The sequence below is a fragment of the Hydractinia symbiolongicarpus genome, chromosome 3 (genome assembly GCF_029227915.1).
Source record: "Hydractinia symbiolongicarpus strain clone_291-10 chromosome 3, HSymV2.1, whole genome shotgun sequence".
NCBI lineage: Eukaryota > Metazoa > Cnidaria > Hydrozoa > Anthoathecata > Hydractiniidae > Hydractinia > Hydractinia symbiolongicarpus.
The window spans coordinates 17,651,571-17,669,497 of record NC_079877.1 but is presented as its reverse complement, the minus strand read 5'-3'; the positions used below and the strand labels follow the sequence as shown (position 1 = coordinate 17,669,497).

At 34.6% G+C, this 17,927-nt stretch overlaps 1 protein-coding gene across 2 annotated transcripts in view; it reads right to left on the bottom strand.

Moving 5' to 3' along the window:
• The window catches only part of LOC130636056 (intermembrane lipid transfer protein VPS13D-like), a 73,320-nt gene that overhangs the window by 52,314 nt on the left and 3,079 nt on the right, over window positions 1-17,927 (bottom strand). For both annotated transcript variants that reach the window (XM_057445643.1, XM_057445644.1), the window contains exons 2-3: window positions 14,927-15,004; window positions 14,505-14,611 (exon numbers count right to left, since the gene is read on the bottom strand). In XM_057445643.1, coding sequence (XP_057301626.1) covers window positions 14,505-14,611; window positions 14,927-15,004 — 185 coding nt within the window. The remainder of the gene's footprint in view (window positions 1-14,504; window positions 14,612-14,926; window positions 15,005-17,927) is intronic.

Genomic DNA, 17,927 nt, shown 5'->3' with positions numbered 1-17,927 from the left:
ATTGTTTGCTTTGACGACACCTTTTGCAGTGTTCAGAATAAGTCTTATGTTGAATACTCCACCCGCTGCCCTCGCGCCAATTGCAATGTTTTTCACCTTTTCAGAAGGTTTCCGTCTAACAAATTGGGTCTACCTGCTGTTCTAAATGTTTTAAGGTCACCAGGTTTCCATTTGCTCTTCCAGGAATTTACAGTTGTCCAATTGAAGTATATTTGGTATATATACTTTGAAGAAAACTTTTTAATTGCTGCAGCTGTTTCATTAACCAATGCGCATATGAACCAACTTCCTTTTTTATAGTTGCAGGAATTGTTTTCTGGTAACTATGCCGTTGACTACAAGAAGCTTCAATTTCTTCCACAACAAGTTTTAATTCAGCATTCCTAACATCTTAAATGGCAGGTTTTACGACGTTGGTAATTACATCATTGCTTTTATCAGAAGTTGCTATTTCACGCTTCTTGAAATATAAAACAGACGTTTCCTTATCCATCATTCAAAAAATAAATTTTTAATTGTCTTTTACCAAAACAAAACAACACGTCTTCAGGCAATACAATGTTTGATGTTGAAAAAAAACAAACAAACATTCGAATTTGCATGATTTGTTTATTATTGCAATAAAACACATTTACTCTACGACTTGCTTGCAAGGATAAGAAATTTTAGAGAAAAATGGCATATAGATTCCAATTAACAGTTGCGGGTCGTGGATACCATGTGTACAAAAACGTCATTTGGAGTGATGTTAAAAAAGGCGACCTTGTTTCTGTTGAAATCGAGGACAATAATATGTCCAAAAAAATCGATCCATATTGTTGTGCTATCAAATGGTTGGAAAGACTTCACCACAACTAAAAACTGTAGGACATGTTCTGAGAGAAATATGTAGGCATGTATTCTTCTTTTTGAAAGAGGAGAGCGGAAAAATAGATAGGTTAGTACATTCCACTCAATACCAACTGTTACCTATTCCCGCAGGTGGTTTAGAAATTCCTTGATGTTGACATTTCAGAGCCCAATGTTTTTGACACAAAAAATGAAGCAGTTCACAACACCTTTGTATTCGTAAGATTATGAAGGAATCAGAGAAGAAGATGATGACGATGAAGACGATGAAGACAACGAAATCCTCTTTGCAGTGGAAAAAAAACTGATGGCGATGACTGTAGTGAAGTTATCGAGCAAAAGCAAAAAAAAAAAGGCCACTGATAATTTCGTACTTGTCCACAGACGAATATGGAGATGAACTTGAAGGAAATAAAGGCGATTGAACAATTATTTATAGAAACAATTATTTGTAAGAATAAAATTGATAAATCAAAGATATTTGTTATTATTATTGACTTGATTATTATGCCATAACCCATTGATGGTTTCTCATATTTTCACCCGTTTTTGAAACAGAATTTAAATGGACGAAATTTTTTGGAGGTGACAAAATTTTTGTCCGGCAAATAATTTTTTTTAATACATTTTTTTGTCCGATAAGGCAGTTGTTAATTTGCTGTTTACTGAACGTTAGTTGTACTACTATAGTCGTTATTTTCCTGTTTATAAAGGTTTGTCATGCTGCTACAGTTGTTATTCCTGTTTACCCAAAATTTGTCAAGTTCTTGTTGTTGTCTCAAAGTAGCTTGCTGTTACACTTGAAGCATCTTCATTCAGTTCTGCTTTGCTGTTCTTCACACACCGTTTATCTCTACTGACCTACATTGCTGTTGCAGTTGCGAAGTAGCTTGCTGTCTTTACTCGATTCTGATTTGCTGTTCATCACATAACGCTTATCTCAAATGGACTATGTTGCTGTTGCACTCTTGAGGAATCTCGCTGATTGTCCACACCCACTAAGGGTCAAGCAAAGGAGGAATACATGCTTCATATTAAAGAAGACTCAGACGATTTAAACAACAACTGGATTGAAGAGGTTTCATGTCCATGAGCACATGTCTGTAAGACATTAAAGAATACTTACAGAAACAGCAAGACAATAAACCATTGGAACTTGGGCCGGTATTAAACGACTATTATGATTCCGTCAATGAAAGCTACAGACCTTACACCAACCTCCATTTAGTTGACTTTTGCGGGTACTAATCCCTATAATCGTGAAGATACAACCATGTACTCAAAGTCAAAGACAACTGTACATGACAGGGGAGAAAATATGATCTATCAAAATAAAAGAAATATCAAAGCGAAAGATGTTCAGACAATCCAATCCTGTAAAGGCTGACACAGCACAAAAAGTGCAAACAGAATCCACGAGAAGTATTCGCAGAGAGCCGAAGAACCGATAAACGAGTGGATTGATAACAAAGACATGTCGATGGAACTGCTAACTCAGCAACGCTCATCTAGGATAAACAGAAAACCATTTGACGGGTCACCCAAAAAATGGATTGAGTTCATCATGCAGTTCCACGGGATGGTCCACCAACAGTTTCATCTTACAAATGTGCAGAAGAAAACTTATTTCCTACAACACGTTGAAGGCAAACCAAACAGGCTGTGCATGGCTTTAGTAACAATCGTGAAGGGTACATAGCCGCACTGAAACAAATCAAGTACATGTTCGCTTGAAGAGTGCAAGTGGCGCAATCATATTTGAAAATAGTGACCAGAGGAAAGCAAGTTAGAGATGGAACAGAAGACTTGTATAGAGCGAAAATGTTGAATGAATTTTCTGATTGCTCACATGCCAACAGTTTCAGTAAACATTATCCAGCTGAGCAATAAGAACTATAGTAAATTGATCTGGTTCTTTATTTTTCTAATCATCAGTATATTAAGTACTTGTCATCACACAATACTGAGGGCAATATGAATTCTTCAACTTTTTCAGAAAATTATTTTGCCCGCCTTCAGCAGGTAAAATTTCTGCAAAGGTTGGAGAACCACATATTGAATGTGCAATAATTTAACGTTCCTTGTGTCAATTTAGAACTATTAGGTTGTGACCCGTGGAAAAAACTATAGGTGTGCCCTTTCCTTTTATACTGCAATGAGTTTAAAATCGCTGTATTTCATTCTAGAATGACAAGTAACCGACCATGCAAAGCTTTAAAATTGCAGTAATTTGTTCTAAAATAATGAAAAAATGTCACTTTAAAGCTTAAAGAGTTTGCGAATCGAAATGCCATTTTTGCAAATCACTTTGCGAAGGAAGTGATAAAATTGTGAATCAAATATTTTTAACAGCGATAGAAATGCTTTTTTAGATCGCGTTTTTAAAATTTAAGAACGAAAAGCACCGATCAAAATGCTTTTTTAAATCACATTTTAAAAGTTTGAGAACGAAAAGCAGAGTTAGAACAGCATTTTTAGATTGCGTTTTAAAAGTTCAAGAACGAAGAACGGCAATAGAAAACTTTTATATAATTTTCTTACAGCATGCTACAAAAATAAACTATTTCATTTTTGCTACATTATTTTGGCTATCGGAAACCAGAAAGTTAAAACTGAGAAAGTCGCTAGTTCAGACACTCAGTTTTCGTCTTTGGGGTTCACGAGTTTAAACGTCCCCCACTTGTCTCCACCAGAAAAAATAATAACGCAAGAATAAAGTAAAACTTGCAGGTCACAAGAAAATACAAATTTTCTTCGAAAAACAAGTAGCTAGTAATGAACAAGCCAATGGTAATTGATCTACGGTGTTCCCAGGCCACATCTTGATGGTGGTTTACTTTTTGCAAACCGACTTTACTTTTCTAATTCGAACCCTGATGGCAGTATGAAACTTGCTCATTGATGCATTGTTCTTAGATGACGAAAAATGGTGGTATAAAGCCTAGACACCGCCATTTTTTGGTTTAAAGTTAAGACAATGGGTTCGTAGAAACTTAAAAATTGCAGTATTTGGTTATAAAATAGCTGTAAAAATCACAAAAGTCATTATACTTCGTTCTAAAAAACTACAACACGTTCCTGTAAGCATTTAACAAAGATGTACTGCGTTCTAAAATCATTAAAACTGGAAATTACAAAGCTTAAAGATATCACTGTACTTTGAACAAAAACATATCGTTCGAAATTATTTTTAGTTACACAGTTAACTTCATAGTTTAAAAATATGAATTTCGTATTTGGTATTTTTAAAAAATGGGAATTTTATATTTTAAGAATATAAAATTCGTTTTTATAAACATGCGGAATGCGTATTTTTGGAAATACTTTACACAAAATTCTATTGTTTTATAAAATACGAATTGATACACTTCGAAAATAGAAGTGGTTGATTTACCTAGAGAGTATCACATATTTATTTCCTCTGGTTGGAGTTTGATGTTTTGAGAGTTACGAAATAGTTTTGCTTTGGTAATTTATTTTGAACTTTTTATTGAGTATTTCATGTTTTTGCTTGCACCTGGGAATTTTTTTATTTTGGTAATTTGGTAATTTTAATTTAAAATCCGCTAGTTCCAGCTACTATAAAAGGTTCTTTGATGTTTTGCACTCCAAATATTAAGAATCTCAAGAATATGTTGAGATATTTTTCTTGCGTATCTTACATCCCTATAATAATTTCAAAATCATTTATTAAATTATATTCCCTTGAATTCACAAGTTTCACAAATTAAAAATTGGTGCAATAATTTGCTAGCAATTTCTTTTCTTTACTATTGCATATTGCACTAAATTATTGTAGCTTTGGCCTAAATATTAATAAATCTGCCACAGGTCCAAATGATGTCGGTGACAAAAGATGCATTTAACTTTTAATTATATTTTCTACTAATTATAAACCACACCTATCATGTCAACAGTTAATGGTGGCATTTAATGTTGATCCTTTAAAAAAATTGAGTCTTTAATGTAACCTTCCGCGTACGCGCTATACAACACCTTTAATCTTTTGTTCATTCTAATTACTTTAATAATCTTCGCAAGAGCTATGTTGCAAGTGAACTAACAAAAGCTCCACCATAAAACAATACTGTAATTATTTTCTTATACTTGAGAGTTTTATTGTTAAAACTTATCGAAAATAAAATCCCCTTAACTACGTGAAAGATTAAAATAAATTGCACAAAAACTATTGTTTTAAGAAATGTTTTTAAGCATGCTTTTTTATATCTTTCAAAGTCCGTTTTAAAAAATATATTTTTTAACATTTTATTCTACGCTATTTTTTTCAACAAAACATCACACAAAATAAATTGCGCATCAACTATTGTTGTTAAAAAAGTTTTGTGGGCTTGTTTTTTGTTTAAAAGACTTTTTAAAAAAAATATTATCCTTTTGAACATTTTATTGCAATCTTTTCTTTAAACTTAACAAAACTTTAAAGGAAGAGATATATGTTTGTAGCTTCTGGCACAAGGTGTTAACCCCCTAAATAAAATCGTCGATATCGATGAAGTTTCACCTCACTCCTTCGACCCTCTCCCCCAATATTCATGTCCATGCACAAGTCTCAACCCCCAAATTCAAATCGTTAACATTGGTGACTCCCCACCTGTAGCATAGTCCTTTAATATGTTTCTGCGCATGCGCTAACTAAATTCTGAAACTCCGCTAAATCAGACAGTAATCCAACAAACATCCGAGCATGCGCAAAACCTTCACCGATATCCAACAGAGTGTAACGATATATTTCTGTTCGAGTTGAAAATGTATTGATCAAAAATTTCTTATATAATAAATATGAGTTGGTTTCAAAATGTTCCAGATCATTTAAAAACAATGTGTAATAAAAAATGTGAAATAAAGCAGTTGCAGATAGCCCCTGGTGCCTCGAGTTTGTTCCGGATCTATTTAAGACGCAGAAAATGTGCGAGGAAGCGGCCAAAGAAGCCCCATCTATGCTTGAGTATGTCCCGGAACATCTCAAGACTCCGAAAATATGTACTAGAGCCTTTGAAAAAATCACCTCCTGCTCGAGTTTGTTCCAGATTATTTCAAGAGTCAGAGGTTGTGCATGAGAGCCATTGAAGAGGATCCCAAGATGATCGGGCTTGTTCCGGATCAAATCAAGACTCAAGAAATGTGCAACAGGGTAGTTGAAGATATTCCCTGTCTGTTCTGGTGTGTTCCGGACCATCTTAAAACACTGGAAAGGTGTAATAAAAAGTTGAAAGGGATCCTCATATGCTTGAGTATGTTCCGGACAAATCCAGAAAAAAATAATAATACATAATAAATGTGTATCAACTGTAAATCAAAATTTGAAGTGTTCTAAAAATGCAGTAGTCATGATATTTATGGCCGGCGTTGGTATCTCTCTACCACTTATGGCTATAGCCTTAGTGCAAGAATCGTCGAAGGAGAAGGAGAATGATAGATCAATTAAAGATTTCGAGGATCGTGTTTGTAATTTAGAAAAGAGCAGGATTTTATGTATCGTTAGAAACATAAAATAAAAACGATGAAAGAACAGTGCGATGATTGTGAATATGTACTTGATGAATATGATAGGTGCAAATATGGGAGAAAATTTATAAAAAAAGATACCTGAGGAAGGTTGTGAATGTACGGCCATCATCAAGCTAGGAAGCATCTATAGACAGGGTCGCAATTATTATGTGCAAGCCTACTTGGAAGAGTGTAAATACAAGGAGGTTGAAAGGTATGGCGCTAGTTATTTGAGTGAATCTGAGGATGATGAGAGTACTGAGTTCTAGTTTATATAGTTGATAATGAACTATATGAAAATAAATGAACACAAGAACCGTTAAAGAATTATGTGCAATAGCAAAGGAGGAAGATATAAAGGGTTATTCAGGGCTGAATAAGGATGATTTCATCTTAGCGCTGCAGGGTAAGCCAGTACTGAAGAAACTACGTAAAAATGTTGGAACTCAGACTGATTTTCCACCATGTAACGAGTACGGACTTCTGGCTTTAATTACACACTTAAGCTTCAAAGCTAAAGCAGAGCAGCGCAAGGTGATCTACGATGGTAATATAGAAATCGATGCTGATACTGATGAAGTGCTAGGATGCGAGATTGACTATGGTAGATATTGATTTGGAACTCCCATCACTCCAGGACAGAATACTTTGGTGGATCTTCATAAGTTATGTGACATTGACAGGTGGGGTATCGAAGTGCAGGCGATTTGTTGTAAAAAATCTTGTTTTCTACCTTCAGCTAAAATGGCTTCACGTTGCTCGGCAGTGATGGTCTCTACAACACGCTTTGATTTTAGTTGAATCCGTTCTTTCAAATTATGGTAATGTTCTAGTTCTTTAAGAATGAAATGATATTCTTCATGCGAGATGTGAGAAATAAGGCTCGAGATTGAGTCTAACTTGGCCTCAGCCAGAGTCTTGATCGTGTCATGTTTCTTAGCTTTTGAGTCAAAGATTTTTTGCACTTCATGCACAACAGCTGGAGAGAGCCCAAGGATGATTCCAGCTGAGGCTAAAGCAATACTTACTGGAATTCCAACTCCTGCCGTAAGGGTTACAACTGAAGGGAGTTCAAGAGCAGTGATTGCGGTGACTACTGAAGTATCACTTATTGTAGCTGCAGTTGCACGATGTTTGCATCGCTTGTTAAGGTTGTCCCTGTAGCTCCTCTCTCTTCGTAGAAACTTTTCAATTTCATCAATCTTTTTTAATCTATAGACCTGACTTTCATTGTGTATAGTATTGTCATCAGGTGCATTTGGTGGTAAGGTTGGATATAATTTCATTATATCATCCATCTTCTTTTATTCTATAAGCCAATGCATCATAATTCCCGTAAAATAAACATTCCCTTTATGGTAATATTCGTCGGTTAGCATGAACTGTTATTCATCCGTCGATGCGTTCAAAGGAATGTAGATTGGAGTGTCAAAGTTCCAGGTAAGCATATCTCCCCAAGCATTCAATTCTTTGGTGGGAAGCATCGCAAGAATTTTGGATTTCTTAAACAAGCAATTATCTTCATCAATCTGATGGCAGGTTAGTCTTAACCTATGGTATATATCATTCCTGCAGTAACCATCATACTCGCCCTTCATATATAAGCCTACATCACCAGGATCTGGTATTGCCATGAGATATTTGAGTTTCTCTGTGATATGAACCGTATACCCATCATTTACACGAAGCCTGCAAAATCCATTTTTCAGTACAAAGATCATAGCTTTCCCTTCAGCTTGCTTGTTGATAGTACTCGCCAGGTCCTCTATTTTAATTGTGGTAACCTTCTGGTCAGGCCCCGTCCTCAGAATTTTAAATTCATTCTTATTAAATAGGTTCAGCCAGGTAGCACAAATACTGATGGATTTTAGAGCAATCCTCGTACCATTCTTCAGGCGCTTATCAAAAATAGTCGGGTTAACAATATCAGTGATAGAGAGTTGTTTCATGTTTCTTTTAAAAATAAAACATGAATATTTACTCGTATAACACGAACGCTAAGTATGCACCAAATCATGGAAGATATCTGGAACGTCTCAAGGGGGGATGATCTTACGGTGCAGAACATTGTTATTGATGATAAAGGGTCCTCTTTCACTGTAAAATTTCAGATATATTTGTTGACTATGAATTCCATTCTTATACAACCTCACTAGTAAACTCACTAGTCTGGTCTATACAACTTAATTTTACTGTCTATTGTGCAACATCCTCCTGCAGTATTTCAATGCAAAATCTAAACGCTAAGCTGCCTATGGTTCCTGCTGTATATCGATTCCATACATATTTTCAAATACGTAAAATTTTATCTCAACTGGAAATATCACTACCTGGCTCAGCCAGTTTTCGACGTTTAAACAACCCATTCAACCAACTGAAACTCCAGCAATTAGCTTGTCAATTTGGAGTACCTGGCGGTGAACAGAACTGGAGGAATGAAACCATCTTCACTAGTTGGCAACTTCATCGCAAAGATTATCCTGGTTCAGGCCTAAGTTATTTTGATGAAGACTTGTGGAGCCGCTGGATTATTGAAACAGGCCAAGGTCTTATTTGCATCGGTATTGAACGATTATCACAAAGTGTGAGATTTTATGCCTACTTAATCCTTGACAGTCAGCCGCATGCAAGATCTGAGATAATTGGGAACCAAGGCGGTGTTCGATGCTCAGCGATTGCACTTAACAACCTTCAAGGGTCTGATAATTAAAAATAGCGATATAGGTAAGGAAATTGCTCAATTCCAGAATGTGTTGAAATATGCAAGATCCAAAGTTGATTTTAGTGTTGCCTATGGCGTCTATATGATCCCGAGTGATATGAATCTTCACATTGGAAACAACATGAATTTTACAAAAAAAATTCTGATTAGCAAGGACTATTTTTCTATCGGTATAAATCCTAAGATTAACATTAACGCGAATCATGTTGACATTAAGCACCGCCTGCCACAGGTGAGCCACGTGGTCCCTAAACCTGTAGGGCGTCGCCTAGCGGCTCCGAAGAAGCACCAGGTAATAAATCGCAAAGCTGAGCAACATGCAGATAACAAAATTGTACTAGTTACAACCGGCATAGGTGTTATTTTGCTTTACATATGGCTAAAAAAGTAAGAAACGTTATTTTTACGATCTTTTACCTCTCTTCCCAATATAGCCTACAACAAGAGCAACAGCAGCAGCAATTGCCATGCATAGGTGCTTAGCCGCAAATTCAACAATTTTTGCAGCCACCTTGAAAAAGAAGGATACTACTAAGAATGGCAGCTCATTATGTTTTTTATGGAGCTCCGCTGGGTAATCCATATCGACCTCCAATAGGTGGCTGTGCTTATTTTTCTTCACCAGTTTGGTGATCCTTAGAGATTGTTGGCATCGAGGTATTGCAAGTACGACGATTCTTCATCAGGATTATATTGGTCGCCCATATATTTGTTGTTGGCCTTGGCATAGCGATGAACAGCTTGCACAATACCGCCTCGAATACCTTTTTCAAACATTAAATGCAAATAGGGGTCAGTTAAAAGTTCTAATTCAATTCCAGTGCTATTTTATGAGGCTTTTCATGCCAATCCAGGAGCACTGTAAAAATGTGCAAGATCCAACTTATAATTTAACAGACGCACACCACGAAAATTTCTGCCAGTAGTAGCACTGTGATTCAAAATCAGCATATATCGCAAATGGGACCTTGAATTGCATATAACCATCATGATATTTCAACCATTTTTCACTTTCTTTTGGCATTGTATTTTTAACCCCTTCGTGATCTATGCAATATTTATAATGCTTGTCCCTGGATTCTACATAGTTAAAGGCCTGCAGAAATGCATCGCTTTTTATTTTTAGAATTCCCTTTACCCAACAGCCTTAAGAGATTTTTGATGCACTTCTTTTGATTATCTGCGATGAGCAGCGATTTACCTGTTTTTCATGTGATGCGTTATAGTCAGATCTCCGCAAAATATTAATGCTGCTAGTCCTCGAAGTGTATAAAACGTTGACTGCAATCTTGGGGTTGTTATTTTCAAATTTTATTATTTTTTTAATGTCTAGTGGAAATTCTAACCCTTCTCAGTTGTATTGATCTGCAAACTCTTGTAATTCAGGTATTCTTTACACATCTATCCTGATCTCTTCATGATGTAGTGCCGCAATTACACTCCATTTAAAGCACTCTTCATTATTGTTTATTGGATTAATGATTGCCTTTTTTGCACTGATCCGTTTAGGTAATTTTATATAGAATAACCTTGTGTAAGCTGTAGTTTATGAAAATCTATATCTAGGTGAATTATTCAATCGATTGTAAACCCTCGCTGTGGTAACGCTGGATTTTCCACATGAATCCTTATTTGTGCAAACATATTATCCAGCAGCTCACTTACATCACTGCCTTGATATACCTGCATTAGTATGCTATTAAATGGCTTTTCAACTCTTGGGTATTGATCAATGTTCGCATACATATTGTGTAAATCCTCCACTCCTCCATCAAAATCTTCTGCATTAGGTTGAACAGCAAGCATGATCTTTTTTTCCCACATAATCCACATTGACAGTTGCACTTTGGCAGAACCCATATCTTCCACCTGTTCAATAATCAATCGCTCCACATGCGGCCGAACCAGTGCTAGATAGCTATCAACGCCAGCTTTTTCAACACCGGGTATTCTAAAACTTCGAAAAGTTTTGTGCAGTGCATGTTTATGTTCCTGAGGAGTGATCGGCTTCTTTACCCTCTTTGAAGAAATCATGGATACCGTCAAGGTAGTCTTCCTTGGTCTCTTCTTCAACTTTATCATGAAGCGTAGGTTTTGCCACAATGTATTGTGCCTTGTTGTACAACTGCTTAATTATGCTCTTGAAGCTCTTGTAAGCATTATTTACACGATCTTTTATAGGCTTCGGTACAGCGCTGATTAACCAATCGTACCATCCTTGCATCTTACTTTTCACTACCGATCGATTTTTTGACATCTCCTGTTTTTCAAATATATCCATTGCCTCAGGTGTGGGTAATATCGTCACAGGCTTGATTACTTTTCCTGATGATCTTGGTGATCTTAGCGGTCTTTGTGGTGTTTCCAATAATGAGATTAGATCAGCCTTGATTAGCCTAAAATAACGAGTCAAACCATGGCTCCTTGCAATTGCACGTAATTCTTTAACGGTTCTTGTATGCATCTTTATTATATAATTTTGAGATGGATTTTTAAAATCTCTGGACAAATTTGACGCACTCATATTTATTATATAAGGAATTTTTGATCAATACATTTTCAACTCGGACAGAAATTGACACCTTGTGCCAGAATATCGTCACATCGATGATTTTCTTTGGAGGTTTAACACCTTGTGCCAGAACCTACAAATATATATCTCTGAGGAGGGTGTTACGACAAGCATATCTTCTGTGTATTTTCACATCATGTACATCATCATCATCATTCTCAGCTTAACGTTGCAGATAATTAATTATGTTTTTGTTGCGAAAAAAAAAATGAATAAATCATCTCCCTTTTAAAAAAATGAATAAATTTGTTTTCTTGTTTAGCAAAATAAGTAGTTATGCAGCAAAAAAATTTTTTGTGCTGTTTTTAAAAATTATGCTATGTTTACTGTTTCAATACAGAATATGGTGTTATTATAGTAACTCGCCATAGAATGAATGTGGTAAAAAGTAAAACATAAAACAAGTTTTAAAATGGCATAAGCTTTTTTCGGTTAAAACAATCCTCATTGCATACATAGATGTAATAAATTTTAATGGATTGGTTGAACAGAAATGTATACGTCTACGTTATGACAAAATGTTTATCAGCTGACATACATGCGTGATAACAAAATGTATTTCGATATATGTAGTAAATGATGATTGCCTTCTTGAGGGTAGTTATATTTTATTGTATATATGTAAATTACTTTTTTAAAAACTCATACTTATGTAAAAATAAGTTCACATTAAAACTTATTACATCTATGTATGCACTGAGGATGGTTTTAACCGAAAAGCTTATGCTATTTTGAAACTTGTTTTTATATTTTACTTTTTACCAAAATATGATGTTGTTTCAAAAGTTATACAGCAGGTTTAGATTTTTTCCGTTTTGTTCTCCTTTCACTTTTAAAAAAACCGAAAAATTATTTTATTAAAGCAGGCCTGGTCAGGAGACGCGTACGATCGCACGCGCACACGCCCACACACGCGCAAAAAAAATTACGCGAGCGATTTATCGCTCACGTAAGAGAATTTATCAGAATTTTCTAGAGATCCTACGATACATTTTTCTCACATTTTAAGAGAATCTACAAAATAAGCACCACCAAAAACACAAAGCTTATGAAGAACAATCGTGTTATTATAAAGAACATGAGATAAAGAGAACATTAAGGTCGCCCCCTTTCATTCATGCTGACACTCTTATGCTCAGCTGGTGCATTACACTGAGACTCGAACGAAAGACGGAAGACCATTTGGAACCATGCCACAAGTCATTCCGACCTTCATCGTCACAGAGAATACTGCGAGAAAAGTGCACACCCATACAAGTTAAATATAACCAGAACCTGGGAGAGGTTAGGTGCCCTGTACTTTAATACAGCTTTCAGACGAATGTTCTAGTGATGTAATACCAAAGAAAAAACATGTTGAATAAAGTTTTAAAAATATAGCAAATCTGCCAACACATCATCGCGTTCTATTCGATTCGTAATAATAATAAAAAAATTGTATATTGTATTAAAAAGAAGTCCCCAAGTTCTTTCTCCCACACGACACAGCAGGCAATAAGTCAGCCCTGCCATCGGTTTTGTGAGGAAAGATGTTCTGCAAAGACTCTAACAATTGAGTCTCCTGTACAGTTTTATTTCATGTTAAACTGTGCTGGTGACAAGCATTTTTGAAGCATGTCACCGGCGACTTCTGCGATATACAACCTAATGATGCCCTAACCTAATAAGTTCATCTAGAAACATAAAAAGCCAGTTGGCAGTGAACTATTAACCTAACGAAGTTCACCATCGAGAAGGTATGTCAATAAAACTTGCACTCCATTTTCATTTGTCATCGTCTTAGGAGATCAGTGCATCGAATTTATGAGAGGTCTAGCCCTGATAAAAGGTGAATGACGAAAGATATTGCCAGCTGAACAATTTCACTACAAAAAAATATTGTCTACACAATGCAGACGCAAATCAGTTGTAAAAAAATTCTAATTTTAAGGGCTCGATCGAGCATTTTTGTAGATATTTTTGATCAGCGAGGACTGGATTATTTTTAGTTTTATTTTACAGATCAAGCATGTGCATGTCGTAACTTTTTGTTTCATTGACCACTCACGCAAACTAATTTGCACGAGCTTTTGTGATCGCACGTGGATCGCTCACGCAAATTAATACATGTGAGCGATTTAGCGCTCGCCGGGGTACATTTTTCCGACCGGGCCTGATAAAGAATATTAGTGTTGTTTTAATAATTTTCGTGCCGTCTTATAAAAAATCTATGTCCTAGATGTGCAAATTATTTTAAGGAATATAGTATAAAAAATATGATATATCATAACGGAGGAGGTTGTTACGACAAACATATTCTGCAATGTATTTTTTATATTATTTTTCGTATGAAGCGGAGTATATAAGCAACAGTCAGCAGAATTACATTTTAGCCAGCAAACGTATTTTACCATTATATATATTATATATAATATATGATATATTATAATAATCCCGAGTCTTTTCAGATCGGCGTCACGATTAATGATGCAAGTTACAGTTTTACAAAAAATTTAAAGCAATGTATGTAATAAACGATGTATTAAAATAGTGTTCTGAAAATATAAGATATTTTAAATCTTCCTTCAAGATAAAAATTAAGATAAGACAGTAAAGTTTCTTTTTAATTGCTTTTCTTTACAAAGTCAAAGTACTCCAAATGAATATGCCAATTTTTTTAATAAGAATGATAGGTCGATATTAGAAGGTAAAAATTGCATTACTTTTTCAAAATACACAATCGGTTTTTACCTATGGGTGATCTGTCAGGTTTTTAACTTACGTTTAAATTGATTAATTATTTCAGCCTTTCAAATCTTGTTGAAATTACTGGGAGTGCTACTTTTGGCACCAAAAACTTTTAATAAAACATGTTACCTCAGTATCTGGTTCTGCGACAATTGATAAACCCTCAATTTTAATAATCCATGGTTGTGTGTTAGGATTTCTGTATGGAATGACCAAGTGAAAACGACGAATCACACCTGAAAAAATACAATTGTAATAATAAATTGTTTCTTCATCCAAAAAAAACTTTCTTATCTAAAATCTTATCTTTTAAGGTTTGCATTCTCAAAGTTTTTTATTTATTTTGTCTGCAACTTCTTTCTTCTTTTTGTTTTTAATTTTTTATTTATTTTGTCTGCAAGTAGCACAATATTTAATACTGGCTTTGTAGAAAAAAAAATGTAACATGGACTAACAAAAGCAATATGTTTATTTTTGTTGCTTCCATAATCAATACTAATTGACACATCTGGTTTTAAAAATAACAATTTAAAAAAAAATTAAGAACTAACCAGATATCAATTTTACAGGTAATCTCACTTTATTAAATGCTGTTTTTTTTAGATGCAAGTTCTCTAATTCTATGCCATCTAAAGAAATAAAACAAATATATGTCAAAAATAAATACATTATTTTTATAAATACATTATTTTTTTTATTTAACGAAGCCATTGCAATGTACTTTAATGTTTAAGGCTTTAATCTGGAAAACGACTAGAAATAACTGACGTCATGTCCCGCATGGGTAAGTAGGGGCCACCAGGGATCAACTTGGATGAGTTTCTCAAAGCTGGGTCAAACTGCCTGTTTTGGAAAACACGGGTTGATGACGTCATCAAAATACTTTCAAAGCCCAATATCTCTTTTACTGTTTGTCAAAACTACATGATCCTATACATTTGTGATGCTCTCTAGGAAAATCGACCGCTTCTTTTTTGAATTCGTATTTTTAAAACAATAGAATTGCGTATTTCGTATTTTCAAAAATACGAATTCCGTATTTAAAAATACGCGTATTTTTTTAAAAACCGTCGTATTTTCAAAAAATATGAAATTCGTTTTTTAAAAAAATTTTGTATTTTCAAAACATATGAAATTCGTATTAAAAAATACACGTATTTTTAATGCCCTTAGGAGTTTGTCGAAAACATATGATCCTATACATTATTTTTATTAGATTCATTAGATTCTAGTATTGCATTGACACAACTTGCTCCAAAAAGTATTGCTTCACACTTTTATATTGCTGAACATGTACTTGTTGTTGTTGTTTCTGCTTATGCCACTATGGGCAATAGTTCATAAAATGCATTATAGGTTTACATATGACATTGCAATAGGATTTTGCTGATTTTGAGAAGACCAAGATGTTATCATGTATTTATTGTCATATAGAACAAAGAGTAAGACAATATCACTGATCCCGTAAATAGCTAAGGTGTTGTGTTATACAAGAAAGATTGCATATGAGTATTGGATGAAAGTATTATTGAGCAAGGAAGAATATTAGAAAGCGAGAAAAGCTGCTGGATTCCATCAAAAAGATTATAGACTATCAGAACAAAAGATTACTGAGGAAGAAGAATATTAGAAAGTCTTATAGAAGACAAAAGGTTAGTGGTTTTAATAATTATCACAAGATCCTCGGCCACGTCAACATGGGTTGTAGCTGTGTCTTATGACCATAAAATCTCTCTTGCTCTACCTCTCTTTTCGCATCATTATTGGCAGACTGATCATTATCAACATTGATCATATTTCACCTTCAATGTATTTTCATGTCAAAGAAGTAACAGTTGCTCTAGTGAGATCTTGAGAACATTTTGGCAAATGTGCATTATTTAGCAACTGTTAAACAAAACAGCTAAGGGATTTCAAACTTGAAACTTTTTAATTTCGGTTGAGCTGTTCAAATTAATTTAAATCATCAGAAATCGTCATTGACTTGAGTCGTTTAAATGTTTCGAACTTTTCATATGTATTTAACAATGCTTTGTCTTCGGTCACACCATACAAATCTCTTAATTTATTTGTTAACATTTTTAAACCATCATTGGAATTGAGATCTTCTTTCAACAGAGATGAACAAGCTTGACATACTTTGCCATTTAAAATCAGATAAACTACTGGACCACACTTTTTACAATACGAACTGTAACAACTTCTCAAAATTCCATGTCATGAATCAAAGCGTCAAAATCACCCTTCTCAACAAACTGAGAAAGAGGCCATACGTCTGTACAGTACTAACTGTTGCAGCCATACGAAAAAAATAATTTAAACCACAATTTACTACCAGAGTGTAAGAGTACCAAAACAACCACTCCATTAGAACCAAGAAAGCGAATCAGAGAGAGCGTAAGACATTGGTTGGACAGATACAACGGACAGGTAAACAAACAAGACCAGATGCTGCCTATATGGCTTGTGATCTTAGTACTTGTGTGAATAATGCAAACAACTGCTAATGATAAATAAAGTAAACAAACCTTTTAAACATATGCAACTCAGAATCTTACTTTCGAATACTGGTGATTTGGCTCTGTAAGTGTGCTATACAGTGATTTAGAAGGTATAGGTATGGCATGTTGACTAAAGCACAACTCAAAGAAATTACCTCCATTCATGTTCCACTTGTTTGTATAACAGACAATCAAAGAGAAGCACCACATAATAAAGTACAGATCTATGAAATATTTTAATAAATCTGTATCTCAAAGAAGACCTGGATAAATCAATGGAGTTAGAATTAAAGAACTTCACAAACCAAAATGCAGCCTTCAAGAAACAAGTTGAAAAACATAAGCCACTACAACAAAAGATTTTAACAATCCTTTACCATTCCTTACGAAAAGATTACAAAAAGAAATAATTATGCAAACCAGAAAAAGAAACTGCTGAAAATGGGAACTCTTTTTGAATTCAAAGGAATTCATGTGTAAAAATTGTCAGGGATGCAAAAAAAAACAAGATGAAGAAGCTGCTACCTCACTAATAAAAAGGTGCAACTACAATACATTCACAATAGTGACACACCCTCTTCTTGTTGTTTAATTTACATTTGGGAAAACCAAAGTGGTGTATGCTACTTGGTCTGTGACCACAAACCATGCTAGATTTTAAAGCCTCTTAAATGACTCTGGTCAGTTGCTAAAAGAACATTTTGGACACAATAAAAACTTAAAACGTTTGCGCACCTTTAAGGCAGCTAAATGGGGGCAGCGATATTTAAAAAAAAATTGGGGGAGGGGGAAACAATTTCAAAAATGTGATGGTTCACAGTACACACGCTTTTTTATAAGAATATTAAAATTTAAACCAGGCCTGGTCATTATTTTATTTCTCTCTTGTTTTTCATTAATCTCTATTTTTCTAAATGATAGGCCTTTCCAATCGTCAAATTTTTATGATATGACATTTATGGATTTTGCTTTGCTTATAAATTCGTAGAAGAAAAAAAATTCGCTAATTCGCTGTTGAAATTGCATATGTATGATTATTTTGTAAATATCA